This window comes from Benincasa hispida, chromosome 11 (genome assembly GCF_027475165.1).
Source record: "Benincasa hispida cultivar pf3 chromosome 11, pf3_genome.v1.1, whole genome shotgun sequence".
Taxonomy (NCBI): domain Eukaryota; kingdom Viridiplantae; phylum Streptophyta; class Magnoliopsida; order Cucurbitales; family Cucurbitaceae; genus Benincasa; species Benincasa hispida.
Window position 1 is genome coordinate 68,976,138 of NC_143488.1, and position 15,252 is coordinate 68,991,389.

At 33.1% G+C, this 15,252-nt stretch overlaps 2 protein-coding genes across 4 annotated transcripts; both read right to left on the reverse strand.

Moving 5' to 3' along the window:
• Nucleotides 1-3,048: 3,048 nt before the first annotated feature.
• Nucleotides 3,049-4,308, reverse strand: LOC120090927 (protein SLOW GREEN 1, chloroplastic-like). The gene has a single exon (XM_090307181.1). It carries the CDS (start codon nt 4,306-4,308, stop codon nt 3,235-3,237), a length of 1,074 nt encoding a protein of 357 aa, XP_090163307.1. The 3' UTR covers nt 3,049-3,234.
• Nucleotides 4,309-5,245: 937 nt separating this feature from the next.
• On the reverse strand, nt 5,246-9,412 carry LOC120090928 (serine/threonine-protein kinase AFC1). 3 transcript variants are annotated; one of them, XM_039048623.2, is made up of 13 exons: nt 9,017-9,412; nt 8,584-8,755; nt 8,274-8,300; nt 7,971-8,124; nt 7,839-7,887; nt 7,603-7,717; nt 7,313-7,404; nt 7,044-7,200; nt 6,896-6,960; nt 6,375-6,472; nt 6,175-6,280; nt 5,938-6,077; nt 5,246-5,583 (listed from the first exon to the last, which is right to left on the reverse strand). In XM_039048623.2, the coding sequence occupies exons 1-13, from the start codon at nt 9,122-9,124 to the stop codon at nt 5,565-5,567; spliced, it is 1,302 nt and encodes a 433-aa protein (XP_038904551.1). In that variant the 5' UTR covers nt 9,125-9,412; the 3' UTR covers nt 5,246-5,564. The 3 variants fall into 3 exon arrangements, with proteins under 3 accessions (XP_038904551.1, XP_038904549.1, XP_090163306.1); XM_039048621.2 differs by having other exon boundaries at nt 5,246-5,597; XM_090307180.1 differs by lacking the exon at nt 5,246-5,583 and having other exon boundaries at nt 5,613-6,077.
• Nucleotides 9,413-15,252: the final 5,840 nt, after the last annotated feature.

Below are 15,252 nucleotides of genomic sequence, written 5' to 3' on the forward strand. Positions count from 1 at the left end.
CAATCGTAATGAATCTGAATTACAAATGCAATTGGATTGTTTTTTATCGCGTTTACCTATAATTACAAATTCATCACATTTATCATTTAATCCTAACAGTAACGGTAAAAATAACAATAAATGTCATATTCATAATTTTTATACTTGTACGGAAACAAAATCTGTAACGATAATAGTAAAGATAGTGAATCCCACGTAATTTCCAAATATAATCAGATTGAACACCGAGTTTTGTTTACAGATTTGGAGGTAGATCCCACACCTCATTACAATTACGAAATACAGATAAACAATAACAAATGTAATCAATTGGAGTCCACTTTTTACTTTACCATGACGGATTACGTTCCAGTTACAATGTTCAAGAAAAAAGTTAGCAATGGAAGTAAATAGAGAAACAGTAAAATTATATTCTGCTACTTTCTAGTGGTGAGAATCTATCATTGAAATCCATTTTCAAAAATGAATTCAGATCTAAATAAAAATGCAAAATGTAGCTCCAATGTTTCAAATCTAGAAGGTACAAAAATTAAATGCAGATAATGTAGAAAGAAGAGAAAACTGTACATTTGAAATGTTTTGAAGGAGACAAATGTAGTGATAATGAACTAAAAAGATAAAAAGGTAAATTCGCCTAGAGTGGACTGGAGCATCATCTTTGAGGTCAAATCCCAGTTCCCAGCCATGGAATTTCGGATTGGATTTAGTCACCTTTTTTTCTTCGGATTATATGCGTGACAAACAAGGCAGTCAACATTTTTCCTTTCTATTTCATACAGTCGCTTTCTAAGCCAAACACACTCCGAATCCAATTTCAAGGCCATCCACTTGATCCTATGACCATGACATTAAAATTGTTTAGATATTTTTGAATCCGACTCTCAACCTAACTTGTGTTAATTTGATTTTTAAACTTTTAATTTTGTGTCAAATAAGTCTGTAAAACTTTCACTCTTGGGTCCAATACATTCTTGACATATTCTAAATTTCTAAAAAGTAATTGATCTAATAGATAGATTTAAATTTTATCTAATGGATCATCTACTTTAAATTCTATATCTAGCATGCCGTAATTTTTATAAAACATTGAATAGGTCAACAACCTATTAAATATGAAATTCAAAATTCAAGAACCAAACAATTTAGATCCCGTTTAGTAACCATTTGATTTTTTATCTTTAATTTTTAACCTATAAACACTCGTTCCATCTCTAAGTTTCATAGTAAAAAATTGAGAGAAAATATATTTAATTTTCAAATACCAAATTGTTACCTAACGGAACCTTAGTATTTCAAATTCTAATATTATACAAGGGTGCTAAACTCTAAATCTTAAACCTACATCCCAAAATCCTTCCCAATATCTACATTAAACTAAGAAATACAATCTTATATAAAACCTAAATTATCATACAAGTTTTTACCGATCATGAATATAAATGTAAAATGATAACAAAAAATTCATTGATATTTCCTATATGAAGCAATGAAGACGCACATGAAACCAGCTATGGATACATCTGAAGACAAGTAAATGTAGAGACCAACCTCTGTGTCGTATCCTGAGGGTAATTCTTGGCCTCCAAGCCTCCACTTGTACTTTACCTTCTGCAACTGCATGGTCCAGATGAATTAATGCGACATGACATAAATAAAACTGGACCTTCATTTTTAAAAACCCAACAAATTTTGAACACTATTCTCTGAGAATCCACATCAAACAAGTGTGTATGTATTTCACTTCAAAATGTAAAAGTGAAATGAAAAAGAGGCAAAAGTCCTTTCATGGGTGAAAATTAAGTTCAGTATTTAAAAGGGCAGATATTACGGGCTATGTTGTGCATGAAAGAGACATACAGCCACAAAAGTTGAAAGTAGGAGATGACCTAAAACATTCAAAAAGCAAACAAGAGCTCCATTTCAACTTTCAAATCTAAAGCCTTCCTTTTTGATAAAGTTAGGCATAATAATAAACACTAATTGGAAATGGAGCATAATAACAAGATCATAACGTAAAGAAAAGCCCTTGACACCGAGAATAAGAAAAATCACTATTAATAACGTCATGAATTTAATAAAAAAAAAATTAGAAACCCAACTTCTCACTCAATCTTTGGAATGGGAAGAAATGAACAAAAACTAAAAGAATTTGAAAAACCAGTAGCATTACAAGCAACACAATGAGCAACCTCAATCCCAGCATGGAGGCAAAATGAGAAGAAGACAACTCCCAAACACCTCACCAAAGCACCAATGTTGTCAACCGAATTTTTCACCTCAATGAAATCTGAAGAGCAGATGTTAATCAAATCCACAACCTCCCTAACATCAGATTCAACCACAATGGAAAGGGAGGCAGATATCAATAGAAGAAAAGAAAGTTGAGGCACTTAATAATCGCTTGGGCTTCCAACTTGATGGACCATTCTTGAGCAAACTTACAAACCGCGAAACGAATAAGAGATCCAAGAGAATCACAAACCACTCATCCCACTCCACCACAATGCTTCTCAAATTTCCACGACACATTGGCATTCAACTTCCAATCGGACTAATTTAAAGAGTAATCTGGTGTTTTTCAAGGGTCCTTTAAGAGTACTAAACTCTTGTGTACTAATTAGAAGTAGATCTAAAATGATCGATAAGAAGAAAGAAAACAGAACTACCAGTCCATCCTTTCATTAATCAGAACTAATGGCCCAACCATCAATGCTAGTGGAAGAAACAATAATGAAAGAAGAACAGCAATTCATTATATTCATCAGTCAGCCTATTAGAAAGAAGATACAGAGCTGCAGTCAAATTTAATGTCCAGCTAGTTAAGATTTAAAAAAGAAATTCAAAGTTCAAACTTACAAAATGATACACCTTTGAACAAGCCAGAAACTTATCTAACCGGATCCAAAACACATTGGTTTTTTTTCAGGGTTGTACATTTCGTTCACACTAAAATCCATCATGGATAGAGGAAGTTCACCTACTAAAAAGTACTTTGATTAGACATATGCAATTCAATACACCAAGGCATGTGCAGTGTGAAAAATGGGATCCAGAGAGCAACTTCAGTTAAACTACATTCATCAAACTCCATAACATGGGAATAACAACATATTTACCTTCCATCCCTTAATTTCAACCAAATTTGACAAAAACTGGAGCTAGATTACAACGATGAAGCAACAAAACCATCAGGCATAGAACCAGAAAGTTATGAAGTTATTATTAAAAAGACAATCAATTATTCGAAGCTGCTGCATCCCTCTCAAACTGCTGTACGAAATGCTTGGTTGCAAACATGTTTTCATCAAAATATTCTTTGTAGGGATGGTTCTTTGGAACAAGCCTTCGAAATATCTCAAATTGCTTCTCAGCCTCATCATTCTTCCTAAGCAGAGAATAAAGAATTCCCTGACACAAGTATGGCCTAAAATCCCTCGGTTCTTCCCTCTCAAGTTCCTGGTAATCTTTCAATGCTTCAGAGTAACTTCCTTCCATAACTTTAATCTGAGCTATCAAAAGCTTAAAATCCCTTTCCTCCGACTTCCCTTTATGTTTCTTGCAATGTTCCACTGCTTCTTCAATCCTTTTCAGAATCGCCTTCAATGAATCAGTATCTGATGTCTCTGTCAACATTACAAGCCCATGATAGGCCTCAACCTGAAAAGGATCCTTCACTAAAATTTTCTCAAACTCCTTTCTCGCCAATTCAGAGTTACCCACATGACTATGAACGTTGGCCTTCAACACTAGCCATTCTAAATCATCGGGCTCAAGTTCAATTAAACGGTCTAGAATTTTAACAGCTTCAGGAAACTTCCGAGCCTTAACTCTTACCTCCATGAGCGATCGAAGAGCTTCAACATCATTTGGATTTTTCACCAATTGTTCTTCAAGTACCCTCTCTTTTTCTTCATGAGAAGCTTCGTCCTCCGTCGATTCCTTCACAGGTTCCACCGTAGGCGGAGGAATAGGAGCTGCAATAGCACGTTTCCCGCAAAACCGCATAAAAAACAAAGCGGCGACCGCGGTGAAAGTAACGCAGGTGGTTTTGAGGATTGATGAGGAAATGGGGTCTAGAATTTGGGGAAACGAGGGCCTCGTCCGTCGCGGAGTTTGGAAAACTGAGTCAGAGGAGGACGACAGGGATGGGGAAAATGCTCTGATGGATGATGATTTGAACGACGGCGACTGTACTGACAGCCGGGTTCTGAAGCTAAGTTTAGATACTGGTTTTGAAAACCACGGTAAGTGGTCCAGGGGAAGGTGAAGGGAGTGGTGGCAGTGTTGCAGTCTCCCAAGAGAGTCCATGGCGACGGGAGAAGAAAAATGGGATTCACAGAGGTGTAAAACCCTGATCACGTTGCCCAAGGAAGAAGACGAAGAATAACGACGATGGGCTTGGGCGTACAGGAATCTCGGTGTATACCCGCTACGACGTCGTTTAACACAGGAAGAGAAAACCGCCAAATTCTTTGGCGCTCTTTTCAAAAATATATGTATTTGTGTAGGCCCATTTCTTGGCTCACAAAGTTTTATCTTAAACCAAGTTCTTGAATATTTTATCTTAAACAGTTTTTTTTTTCTTTTATTTTTACTCTTAAATTTAAAGATAAAATATTTCCTCCCATTTCATGTCTTTCTTTTACCATATGTGGGGAAGTCAATAATATAATCCATTCCATTTGAAGTCTTTTAAGTTTTTTTAGTGTTTATCATTAAATTTCTATGCTATCTTTTCACACTTGTGTACTATAGCACTTGCCACGTATTAGAAAATCAGAACTAAACTTGGTAACAATTGAAAAATGAATAACAAGAGGAAAACAGTAGTAGAAATCTAAAGACGGAATAAATAAGAATAGGTTTCAAATCTTGTGAGGACTAAAAAGAGGATGAAACTGAATAACTCATACATCTTAAAAACTAGAACTTCAAACTCTTCAATAGTCAACTTTAACGCAATTAAAATTTAAATAAAATGATTTAATTTTTTTTTTTTAAAAAAAAAAAAAAAAAGGAAAAGGAAAAAGGAAACAATAATGGTTAACATGAACACAGAACTTAGATTTCCTTCTCATTTCAGAAAATCAATTAAAATTTCCAAAAAAACCTTAGAAAATCATTCCAAGCGGCTCAAAATCCTGTTTGAAATCTCATTATTCAAATGTAGAGGGGCCTTTGGGTTGGTCGTTGAAAGGCAAAAAGAAAACGCCATGGAGCTTTACTTGCCTAGCTATCGAAAACCTGAAAGCCGAACACCATCAAGTGATTGCCATTTAACATTCGTTGTTCAGATGGTAAAAAACTTCCTACAAATAATTGGTCTTGTTTCCAATTCTCATCTCCAAGAAGTTCTCTTTCAATTCTATATATATGTACTCGTATGTTCTCAATCGTTTTCTGTTACCTCCAACTTCGTGTTTCGCTTCCCTATTCTGTATCTGTTGTATCCAAAATTGGCGGGGCAAAGCTCATTCACTCTTATACACGCTCTTTTCGGCGAGTCTCACCGCTCCGATTTCAATTCCACGACAACCTTTGGTTTGCTATCTGCATTCCAACCGTTAGCCCTTGTCCAAGCACCTGGAAATAATGAACTAGCCAAATACATATCAATACAAAAAAGAATATTAGTACATTACTTTTGTAGTTTTGCTTAAAAACCTCCACCAACCAAACTGGATTTCATCAGGAACAGACAAGATCATTATATGGTATGGTGTAGCAAAGGGGAAGGGGGAAGGAAAAGGGAATGTAATAGAATCATCTATTGGACTTTAACTACATAAGAATTTTGACAAATACAAATGAAAAAGAAACAGATAATGAGCTTATTGGTGAAACAATTCATCACTTTAAAAGTTTCTTTCTTTCTCCCTCGATAGCGGCTCACTCTTTGATTAAAATGTGAATGAGAACTACAAGGGGTAACCACACCTTCTTAGATCCCTGGTGAAGAAAGGATGTCTTAGTGCTTCCCTTGCCATGAGCCTCTCTGCTGGATCATAACGTAAGAGGCCTTGCAGGAGATCAATCAAATCACCAGCCGAGTGATCAACGTGCTGCATTATAAGGTTCTGCATACAACATTTCATAAGAGAGCACTAAAGAATTACACCTTGGATTACAAAAACAAATTGATGGAAGGGGCAAAGATGAGGTGGAAATAATTACAGGCAGCCTCAGTAATTTCCAGACTGCTCTCATGCTTTCTCGAGACGTTGCACCCTGGGGCCAATCTAGCTGCATGCCTCGCCTGAAGTATTTTTCAGCACGCCGACTGCAAAAGTTAAAAGCACAGAAAAGACAAATAATGAGAGCTTCGTCAAAAATTACAACCCAAAAAATTAACAAAAGGAGAACATAATCCTCACTCCGCCCGCAGAACCATATGTTGAGGCAACGGGCCCAAAACCTTCTCCATCATGGCAAGATGCTCCAAGTTCTCGTGTGTTTGAAAAAGTGCCTCGCCCTGTTTATAAAGCAATAGAAAATTATAAAAGGAAAAGGAAAAGGAAAATGCAGAACCTAGTTGTAGAAATAACTCAAACTAATCAGAGAACAGAAAAGGAAATTCATATTTTCCAAAAAAAAAAAAATTTAAAGCAACAGTTAAAGTGGCCAATTACCAAAATACCTCCCCATAAAACTGTAACCGAGCCATAGGTCTTACAAAATGTCTCACCGCAATACATAGTGATAATATTTATCAGGAATCTTACAAAATGAAAGGGCCACAACAGAAGAGCAATATAAAGGAAATTCCTATTTTCCAAACATTTTTGGCCACAGATTGAAATTGAATCAAAGTGCAATTTGTGCAATTTGTTTGAGGATAAACAAAATATAATCAAAACACCGAATGGTTTAACCGAGTCTATAAAATAATACTTACAGAACAAAGTTCAACAAGTATGCATCCGACACTCCATAGGTCACAAGGATAGTTCCACCCTAGACCTGCAGGCAATATAACAGTGTGTAATTCAAGGGCAAAGCATAGCCAACCGGTAAACAGATATTACTGCAAGAGAATATTGTACCCAGGATAACTTCAGGTGCCCTATAATGACGTGTTGAAACAATATAGCTGTGATCTTGATGTTCAGTCGTGGTACTTCCAAAATCAATGAGCTTGATTGCAGCCGACTTTGGAAGATTCTTGAAATAGGACCCATCTTTCACTGAACGTGATAAAAACTAGAATGCAGAAGGGGGGGTCAGTTTTTAAAAATAGCAACATATCTCAACCATGCAAGAACATTGCCCTTCCCATGTATGACTCCACGGGAATTAAAAGCAACCAGTATACCTTATGATCTGGAACTCTAATGAACTCCGAGGAAACAAGAAGAATATTCTCCGGCTTCAAGTCAGTGTGAATTAGCCGTAGCTCGTGCATAACTACAGAAAATCATTTAAAAGACCAGTAAGACGGACATCCATAATATGTATTATTTCATGCACCAGCAAACAAACTGCCATATATCAATAGTCATTATGAAAAAAAAAAATCAATAGGCAATTCCAGAATTCACATTACGTGTATTTGAGCATCAAGTAAATAACAAAAAAAAAAAAATGCAAAAATTATTCACACACATGCTACAGACTCCAGAAGTTGTCTGGCAAACTCCCGAACAAGATCAATGGGAAATGAACGGTAGCTGTTTTTGCGAAGAAAATCGTATAAGCTTGGTCCAAGCTTCTCAAATACCTGTCCAAACCATTTAAATTCATCCCCAAGTTTTCTTTTAACTCACACAATACTCAGGCATGGAGGAACTAGCATTGCCCCTCCAAATTAATCAAATCAGGAGATATTAACAAATACTTACAATACATATATGATTACGATAGTCAAACCAATTCCGAATTTGCACACAACTGCAAAGAATGAAACCACTTATACTAATATGTGTATTAAACTTCTCCAACAAAAGAGCGAAGTAGGATTGACAAAATCTTACCGGGTGCCTCCGATATCATGTCTAGCCAGCCTCTGTAGGACATCAATTTCAATCATGGCAGCTTCACGATATTTGCTTATAGATCGGACTATTTTAATGGCTACAACCTCATTTTTCTCACTATCCAAGCATTCTAAAACTTGCCCAAATGTTCCTGAAGAAAAACAAAAATAAAAAAGGTTTGACGATCATGGAAATGGAATAGAGAAAAGAAAATATAATAATAAATACCCAGAAAATATAATAGAGAGGAGCAACAGTAAGAATAAAGGAAAACTAGGTTCCTGAAAAAGATGTACTGACCTTCACCCATTTTGCTCAGAATTCTGTCTGCAGATAGCATAAACAAAAGACATAAGCTAATGACAGAGTAACATCAATAATAAGCACAAAGTATCAAGAAATACAATGTAGGAATGTTTCTACCATCAAGTACCACATCCAACATTAATTAACCAAATAACTTCCAAATTAGGAAAAATTTCCAACAAATTTACCATTAATCTGATCCCTCTAATAGCGTCTAAAGTGTACCAAGAGATGAAAATGATCGTAACATAACATGGGAAAAGAAAATTCATATACTACAGTCAGAGAACTGGGAGATGCTTACAACGAGGAGTTAAGCATTCTCCAATGGAAAATACATAGTGTCCATCTTTATTATCAGGCCTCCATGGAGGAGATCCAACGCGTGGTCCTCCTCTGCAATACATGGACGGATATGCAAAATTGGGAACTTGCCCATTCCCAAATTCCTGCCCGCAGTATGGTGGTGGAAGAACCTGAATTCATAACAAATCAAATGTCGAGCACAAGTTCCGATCGTCAAACCACAAACGCTATGGTTTCGAGGTGCCATAATACGGACAAAAGAAATAAAAAGCCGATTCCATTTCCATGATTTGAAAATTTCATACTTCAATTTCCATACGCACAGCTATTGTATAAAATGGAAAAAGAATTACAGCAATAGCCATGTCCTAAGAACAAAAAATTAGGTCTAACAATAGAAAATAAATCTCATAAATCACAAGAAGCAGTACCTTCGGAGGAGGAGCAGGAGGCGGCATATCCCATGCTAATCTCTGTCTCTTCCTTGGGCGTTTGTCCATGTTTTTGTGTGGAAATTCAGTAATCCTTTGCGTCTCCATTTTGCCTGGCTTTTCCCCAATTTTCTCTTCCTTCTCGAGTCACACAGAATTCTCGGAGAAGTCGAAGACCTCAACAATGCAGAGCTTCAACCGAAAGATCAATCCTAATTCCAAAAAAAACTAAGAAAACTGAAGAAATCAACTAAAAAAGATGACGGAAATTCAACCTTCGAAACCCTAATCGTGGAACAGATCTCGAACAGAAGTCCGAACCAGTTCGGGATTAACCCAGGTCGATGATCAAGCTAACCTTACCAGGAATAACGGTTTATTTTCCTAACTATGGTTAATTACAAAAGGGTCCCATCTCTTTAGCAAATATTTTTATTTTTACTATTATTTTTATTTTTTTTAAGTTTTTCATTTTTGGAGGCGAGAACATGAAAATGGGTGCCTCTTTCGGTGGCGCTCACCAAAAAAGAGAGCCCACTGAATTTTATTTTCAAAACTTGGCCCTTACGGCCCATTAATAAACCTAAGAAGACCGAATTGCCATTACATATTATATTTGTAGCTCTCATAGGTCGTTAGCTTGTCAAAAAGCCATTCCAAGAAAATCTTAACCGTTTTTTGGTTTAAATCAATCTATTAAAATCACTCTTAAAAAACATGTTGGCTTTAAGAGCAGCATCTTTCTAGTTAAATTTTTTAATTAATATTAGTATACCATATTCATTTTTTAAAATAAATGTATTTTTCTTAATATTTATAAATTGATCTATAACAAATAAAATTTATCATACTAAATAATTATTTAAAATTTTAAATTACATAAAGAATTAAAAAATTTGATAGAGTCTATTTTAGCGATTGTGTCTAAAATGAGATGTTTTTATATATGTTTACCAAACCCTCTAACCTCTTCAACTTTAAGTTGAAATTTATCAAATACTATTTTAGTTCTTTTCAAATAATTTTTTCTAAAAACACAGCTGACAATAATTATTTTAAAAGTTACAATAATATCAAAAGTGTCGTGATTCATTCGAAGTATTAGTAAAAGCGACTAAATTTATAGGTTATGAAAAAAAATATTTTTTGCCGCTCTAGAATTTGGGCTTAGTGTAGATTTGGTCTTTAAATTTTGAAATTTTACATTTTGTAGTCCTTAAATTTTAAGCTTGATTTCAACTTAATTCCTAAAATTTAATATTTACACTTTTAACCTCAAATTTTCACTTTAAATCTTTAGTATAATCTATTAATAAAATTTAAATAATTATAATTAATTAAGATTTACTATTTTTTCATCACTATTCAAATTAATTATAAAATTTTACTTCATGGTTATTCAAAGTTAATCAATAGAAATCTAGGGACCAACTTTATTTTTTTAGTACAAATTGGGGTGGGAAGATTTGAACCATAAAGCTCTTGATTCTCAGCGTAGATTGATGTTAAGCTAAACCCAAAATGTATGGATCAAAAAGATATTTTTTCCTAAAATTCAAGTCACTACAACAAAAAAGCCTAGTACACAATGGGCATAAACTTGAACTCCAAAGTTGGAGGTCGATTTCATTAAATAATTATTATACTCTAAGAAGAATTAGAGTGACAACTATAAAAGAAAAATTCCAAGTGTTTAAATTTTTCTTGTTTTGAAAAAGTGTCCAACCATGTATCAAAGTAGTGGAGAGAGGAAGTGAGGATAAAGGCCTCTTTAGAATTACTCGAGAAAAAAATGTTTAAAAAAATTTGTTTTTATTTAAACATTTTTTACAAATTTTTATTAAAATAGATTTGAAAAAACTATTTTGAGTGATGGTCAGACACTTCAATTTCGAATGATTGTCAAATATTTCAATTTCTTCCAAAATGACTTGTTTTTTAAAATACGCACTTGAAAATGTATTCCAAACACACCTTAAGAGTGATTGAATATAATTAAACATTTCTTCCAAAATACCAACGACTTGGACACATTTTAACTTTTCTTTTAGTTAAAGGATATTCGTGCAATTTCTAAAAGTTCACAATTATTATAAATATTATGATAATAGATGTTTATTAGATGCTCATGTTTAGTGTCCATTAATCATATGTCATGCCCTCGTTTTCCAAAATGTTGTGTCTCAACATTACACATTATTAGTGTCCATGTAATTCACCTGCCAAATTGTCTATAAATAGTGGCATCCAGTGGGTTTTGGAATACACACATTGGGAAAAATCCATGAAAATTGGGAAAAGTGGATAAATCCATCCTTTTTATTTATTTATTTTTACTTTTATTATTTATTTATTTTGTATATTTATATATCAAGTTTGATTTATTTTAATATTTATTTATTTTATTATATATTATATTATATTACATTAGTATCCGTGTTTCCGTTAAGTTCACAACACGTTATTAGCACGAGCTCATATCATGTTTCTCGCTAAAGGTAGGTCACAAAGGCATGTCGATTTTTCTCTCTTCGTTATAATTAATAAATTAAATGTTGTTTTACATATTTGATATATATTAAATTTCTAATATAAATATAATATTTTGTAATTGTGTTACTATGAAAATATTATAATATTAGAATTTGTAGTATTTGATATTAATGGTAATAATTATTTGTCGTTAGTGCTTGATCCCAAAATATACCTGGATGCCATAAAAATGTGATCATCAAAAAACAAATTTTCTTCCTAAACTCGTCATAAATAGATGCACTCGAGACTCCAAAATTTTAAATCATTATGTTAGAGAAGACATTTTTCTACATTTTGGATATGCTTCTACAATAGCAATATCGAGAGGAATATTTTAAATAATATTCTAAACTAATTCCATATCTTCTTGTGGCCGAACAAAATAACGAGTTATTGATAAATAATCATGAATACAACTGGAACAACATCATTTTTGAAGTGAATATTGTGAATGTTAATAATCGCGGTCGAGGTCGTGACCGTGGCAGAGGAAGAAATAATAATTATTTTTGTGGTGGTCGTTCTAATCATTAAAATTTCAAAAGAACCACACAAAATAATTATCACAAAGGAAAAGCTCCACAAGATAAGAGTTCAAAAAGTGTTGAAAAATAAATGTTTCTGATGTGGAATGACTGGGCATTGGTCACATACTTGTCATTAGTCAAAATACTTAATTGATCTCTATCGAGCATCCCTAGAGGAAAAAGAGAAAATTGTGGAAGAAAAATTTGCATACCGAGATAATGACATATTTAACCCATCCCATATGACAAATTTGGATGTGGCGGACATCTTTGAATCTCCTAAAGAGAAAATCAGCAAAATTGATGGAACATCGAGTTTTCCTTTGACATTGAAACTATCTTGATTTAATGTTGTTTTTTAAATTCATCTTCATATTTTTTTTTCTCTCAGTAGATGTTGACCTTTGAATATTCAAAATGTTATTTCTCTTATTGTAATTATTTGCTTTTAATGAAAAAACCTAATTCATTTTCATATGTTGGGTAACTAAAAAATGAGTAAGAAATATCTATGTCTGGCAGACAGTGCAACTACACATACAATACTTAAAAGTAGAAAATATTTTTCCAAACTGACAATGCCGAAAGCAAAAGTCAATACAATATCCGGTTCTGCAAACCTAATTGAAAGGTTTAGAAAATCAAATATTATTCTCCCTAGAGGAACAAAATTTACAATTGACAATGCATTGTTCTCTAGTCAATCAAAGAGAAATCTACTTAGTTTTAAAGATAGAGTTGCAATGATTATCATATTGAGACTGATAGAAGGAATAATATGGAGTATTTTTATATCATATATACTATCTCATATGAAAAACGTATATTGGAAGAGTTATTTGTTTTATCTTATGGATTATATTATATTCATATACGAGTAATTGAAATATATGCAACAATGAACCTAAAGTTTATGAATCAAAACATATTTACAATTTAGCATGACAGATTATGTTATCCAACATCTATAATGATAAGAAGAATTATTGAGAATTTAATTGGACACTCATTAAAGAGCCAGAAGATTCTTCAATGTAATGAATTATCATGTGATGCTTGCTCTCAATGAAAGTTAATAATTAAACCATCACCAGCTAAAGTGGAGATTGAATCACCTGCATTTTTAGAACGTTTGAAAAAGAAAATACATGGAATACATTGTCATTGTCTTATTTAAATCTCTGTATAGATCAATGTGAACTTGAAGTTCATAAGATAATCCATTTGCAAAATATAGCAAATCAGTTACTATATGCATTTATTGATGCAAAGAAAGTAACTAAATCACATATACCAGCTGCAAATATTCCATCGAAAATTGATATTCCAACACAACAAGTTGTCATTAATGAGTCTGAAATATGCCATAAGCATGGTAGACCAGTGGGTTCCAAAGATAAAAATCCTAAAAAAAAAAATAGTCAATAAGAATTGGTTGCAGATATAAATATCCATAAAAAAATTATTGACTTGACCAGTAAAGAAGGTGAAATACCTAAAGATAATAATCAGATTTTTAATAAATTATATCTTGACAGGAAAAAGATGGAACCGAACTAATGTAATTATTGAAAATATTTTTGCGTATAATGTTGCTATTGATATTATATTTGAAAATGGGGATCCTGAACCAAAATTTGTTGAAGAATGTCGACATAGAGAAGATTGGTTTCAGTGGAAAGAAGCAATCGACACAAAATTAAACTCATTTTCAAAATGTTAGGTTTTAGACCAGTAGTCTGAACACCAGAAGGTGTCAAATCTATGGGATACATATGTGTACTTGTGAGAAAAATAAATAAAAATAATGTGGTCACAAGATATAAAGCAAGACTAGTTGCACAAGGTTCTTCACAAAGACCTGGTATTGATTATAAGAAGATGTATTCTCCGATGGGGGATACAATTACATTAAGATATTCAATTGGTCTGACTATGTATGAAAACATGGACATGCGTCTTATGGATGTAGTCACATCATATTTATATGGATTTCTTGATAATGATATTTATATGAGAATCCCAAAATGATATAAGGTACCTAAAACATATAAATCAAAATCTCGGAAATTGTATTCAATAAAGTTACAGAGATTGATATATGGATAGAAACAATCAGGACGAATGTGGTACAATCGCCTGAGTGGATATTTATTGCAAGAAGGATATCAAAACAATTCAATATGTTCATGTGTTTTTATAAAGAAACAGTAGTCTGGATTTGCTATTATAATTGTATATGTTGTTGATTTAAATATAATTGGGACTTCTGAAGAGTTTTCAAAGGTAATAGAATATCTTAAGAAATAATTTGAGATGAAAGATCTCAAAAAAAGAAAATTTTGCCTTGGCTTACAAATTTAGCATTTAGAAGATTGGATATTTGTTTATCAGTCAACTTATACAGGAATTTTTTTTTAAATGTTATATATGGACAAAACACATCCATTGAACATTCTAATGGACGTTTGTTTACTAAATGTGAAGAAAGAGATATTTCGACCTCGATATGATAATGAAGAACTTATTGGTCCTGAAGTACCATATTTTAGTGCAACTGGTGCACTTATGTATCTTGCTAATAATACAGGACCAAATATTACATTTTCAGTAAATTTATTAGCAAGATATAGTTCTTCTCTAACAAAAAGACATTGGAACGAAATTAAGCACATACTTCCTTATCTTCGATAAACGATTGATATGAGTTTTTTTTTTATTCAAGTAAATCGAATTTTGATCTGATTGGTTATGCAAAATTTGGATATTTATCTTATCCGCACAAAGCTAGATCTCAAACAAGCTATCTATTCACATATGGAGAAACTAATATATCATGGCGGTCAATGAAATAAACCATAATAGATACTTCCTCAAATAATGCTGAAATTCTTGCAATTCACGAGGCTAGTCGAGAATGTGTATGGCCAAGATCAATGACTCAACACATTCGTGAAATATGTGGTTTGTCTTCTAATAAAAATCTTCCAACAATATTATACGAAGACAATACAACATGCATATCCTAAATCAAAGGAGGATATATTAAAGGAGACAGAACAAAGCGTATTTCACCAAAGCTTTTCTACACTCATGATCTTGAAGAAAATGGCGATATCACTGTACAACAAATTTGTTCAAAAAATAACCTGGCAGACTTATTTATAAAGGCAT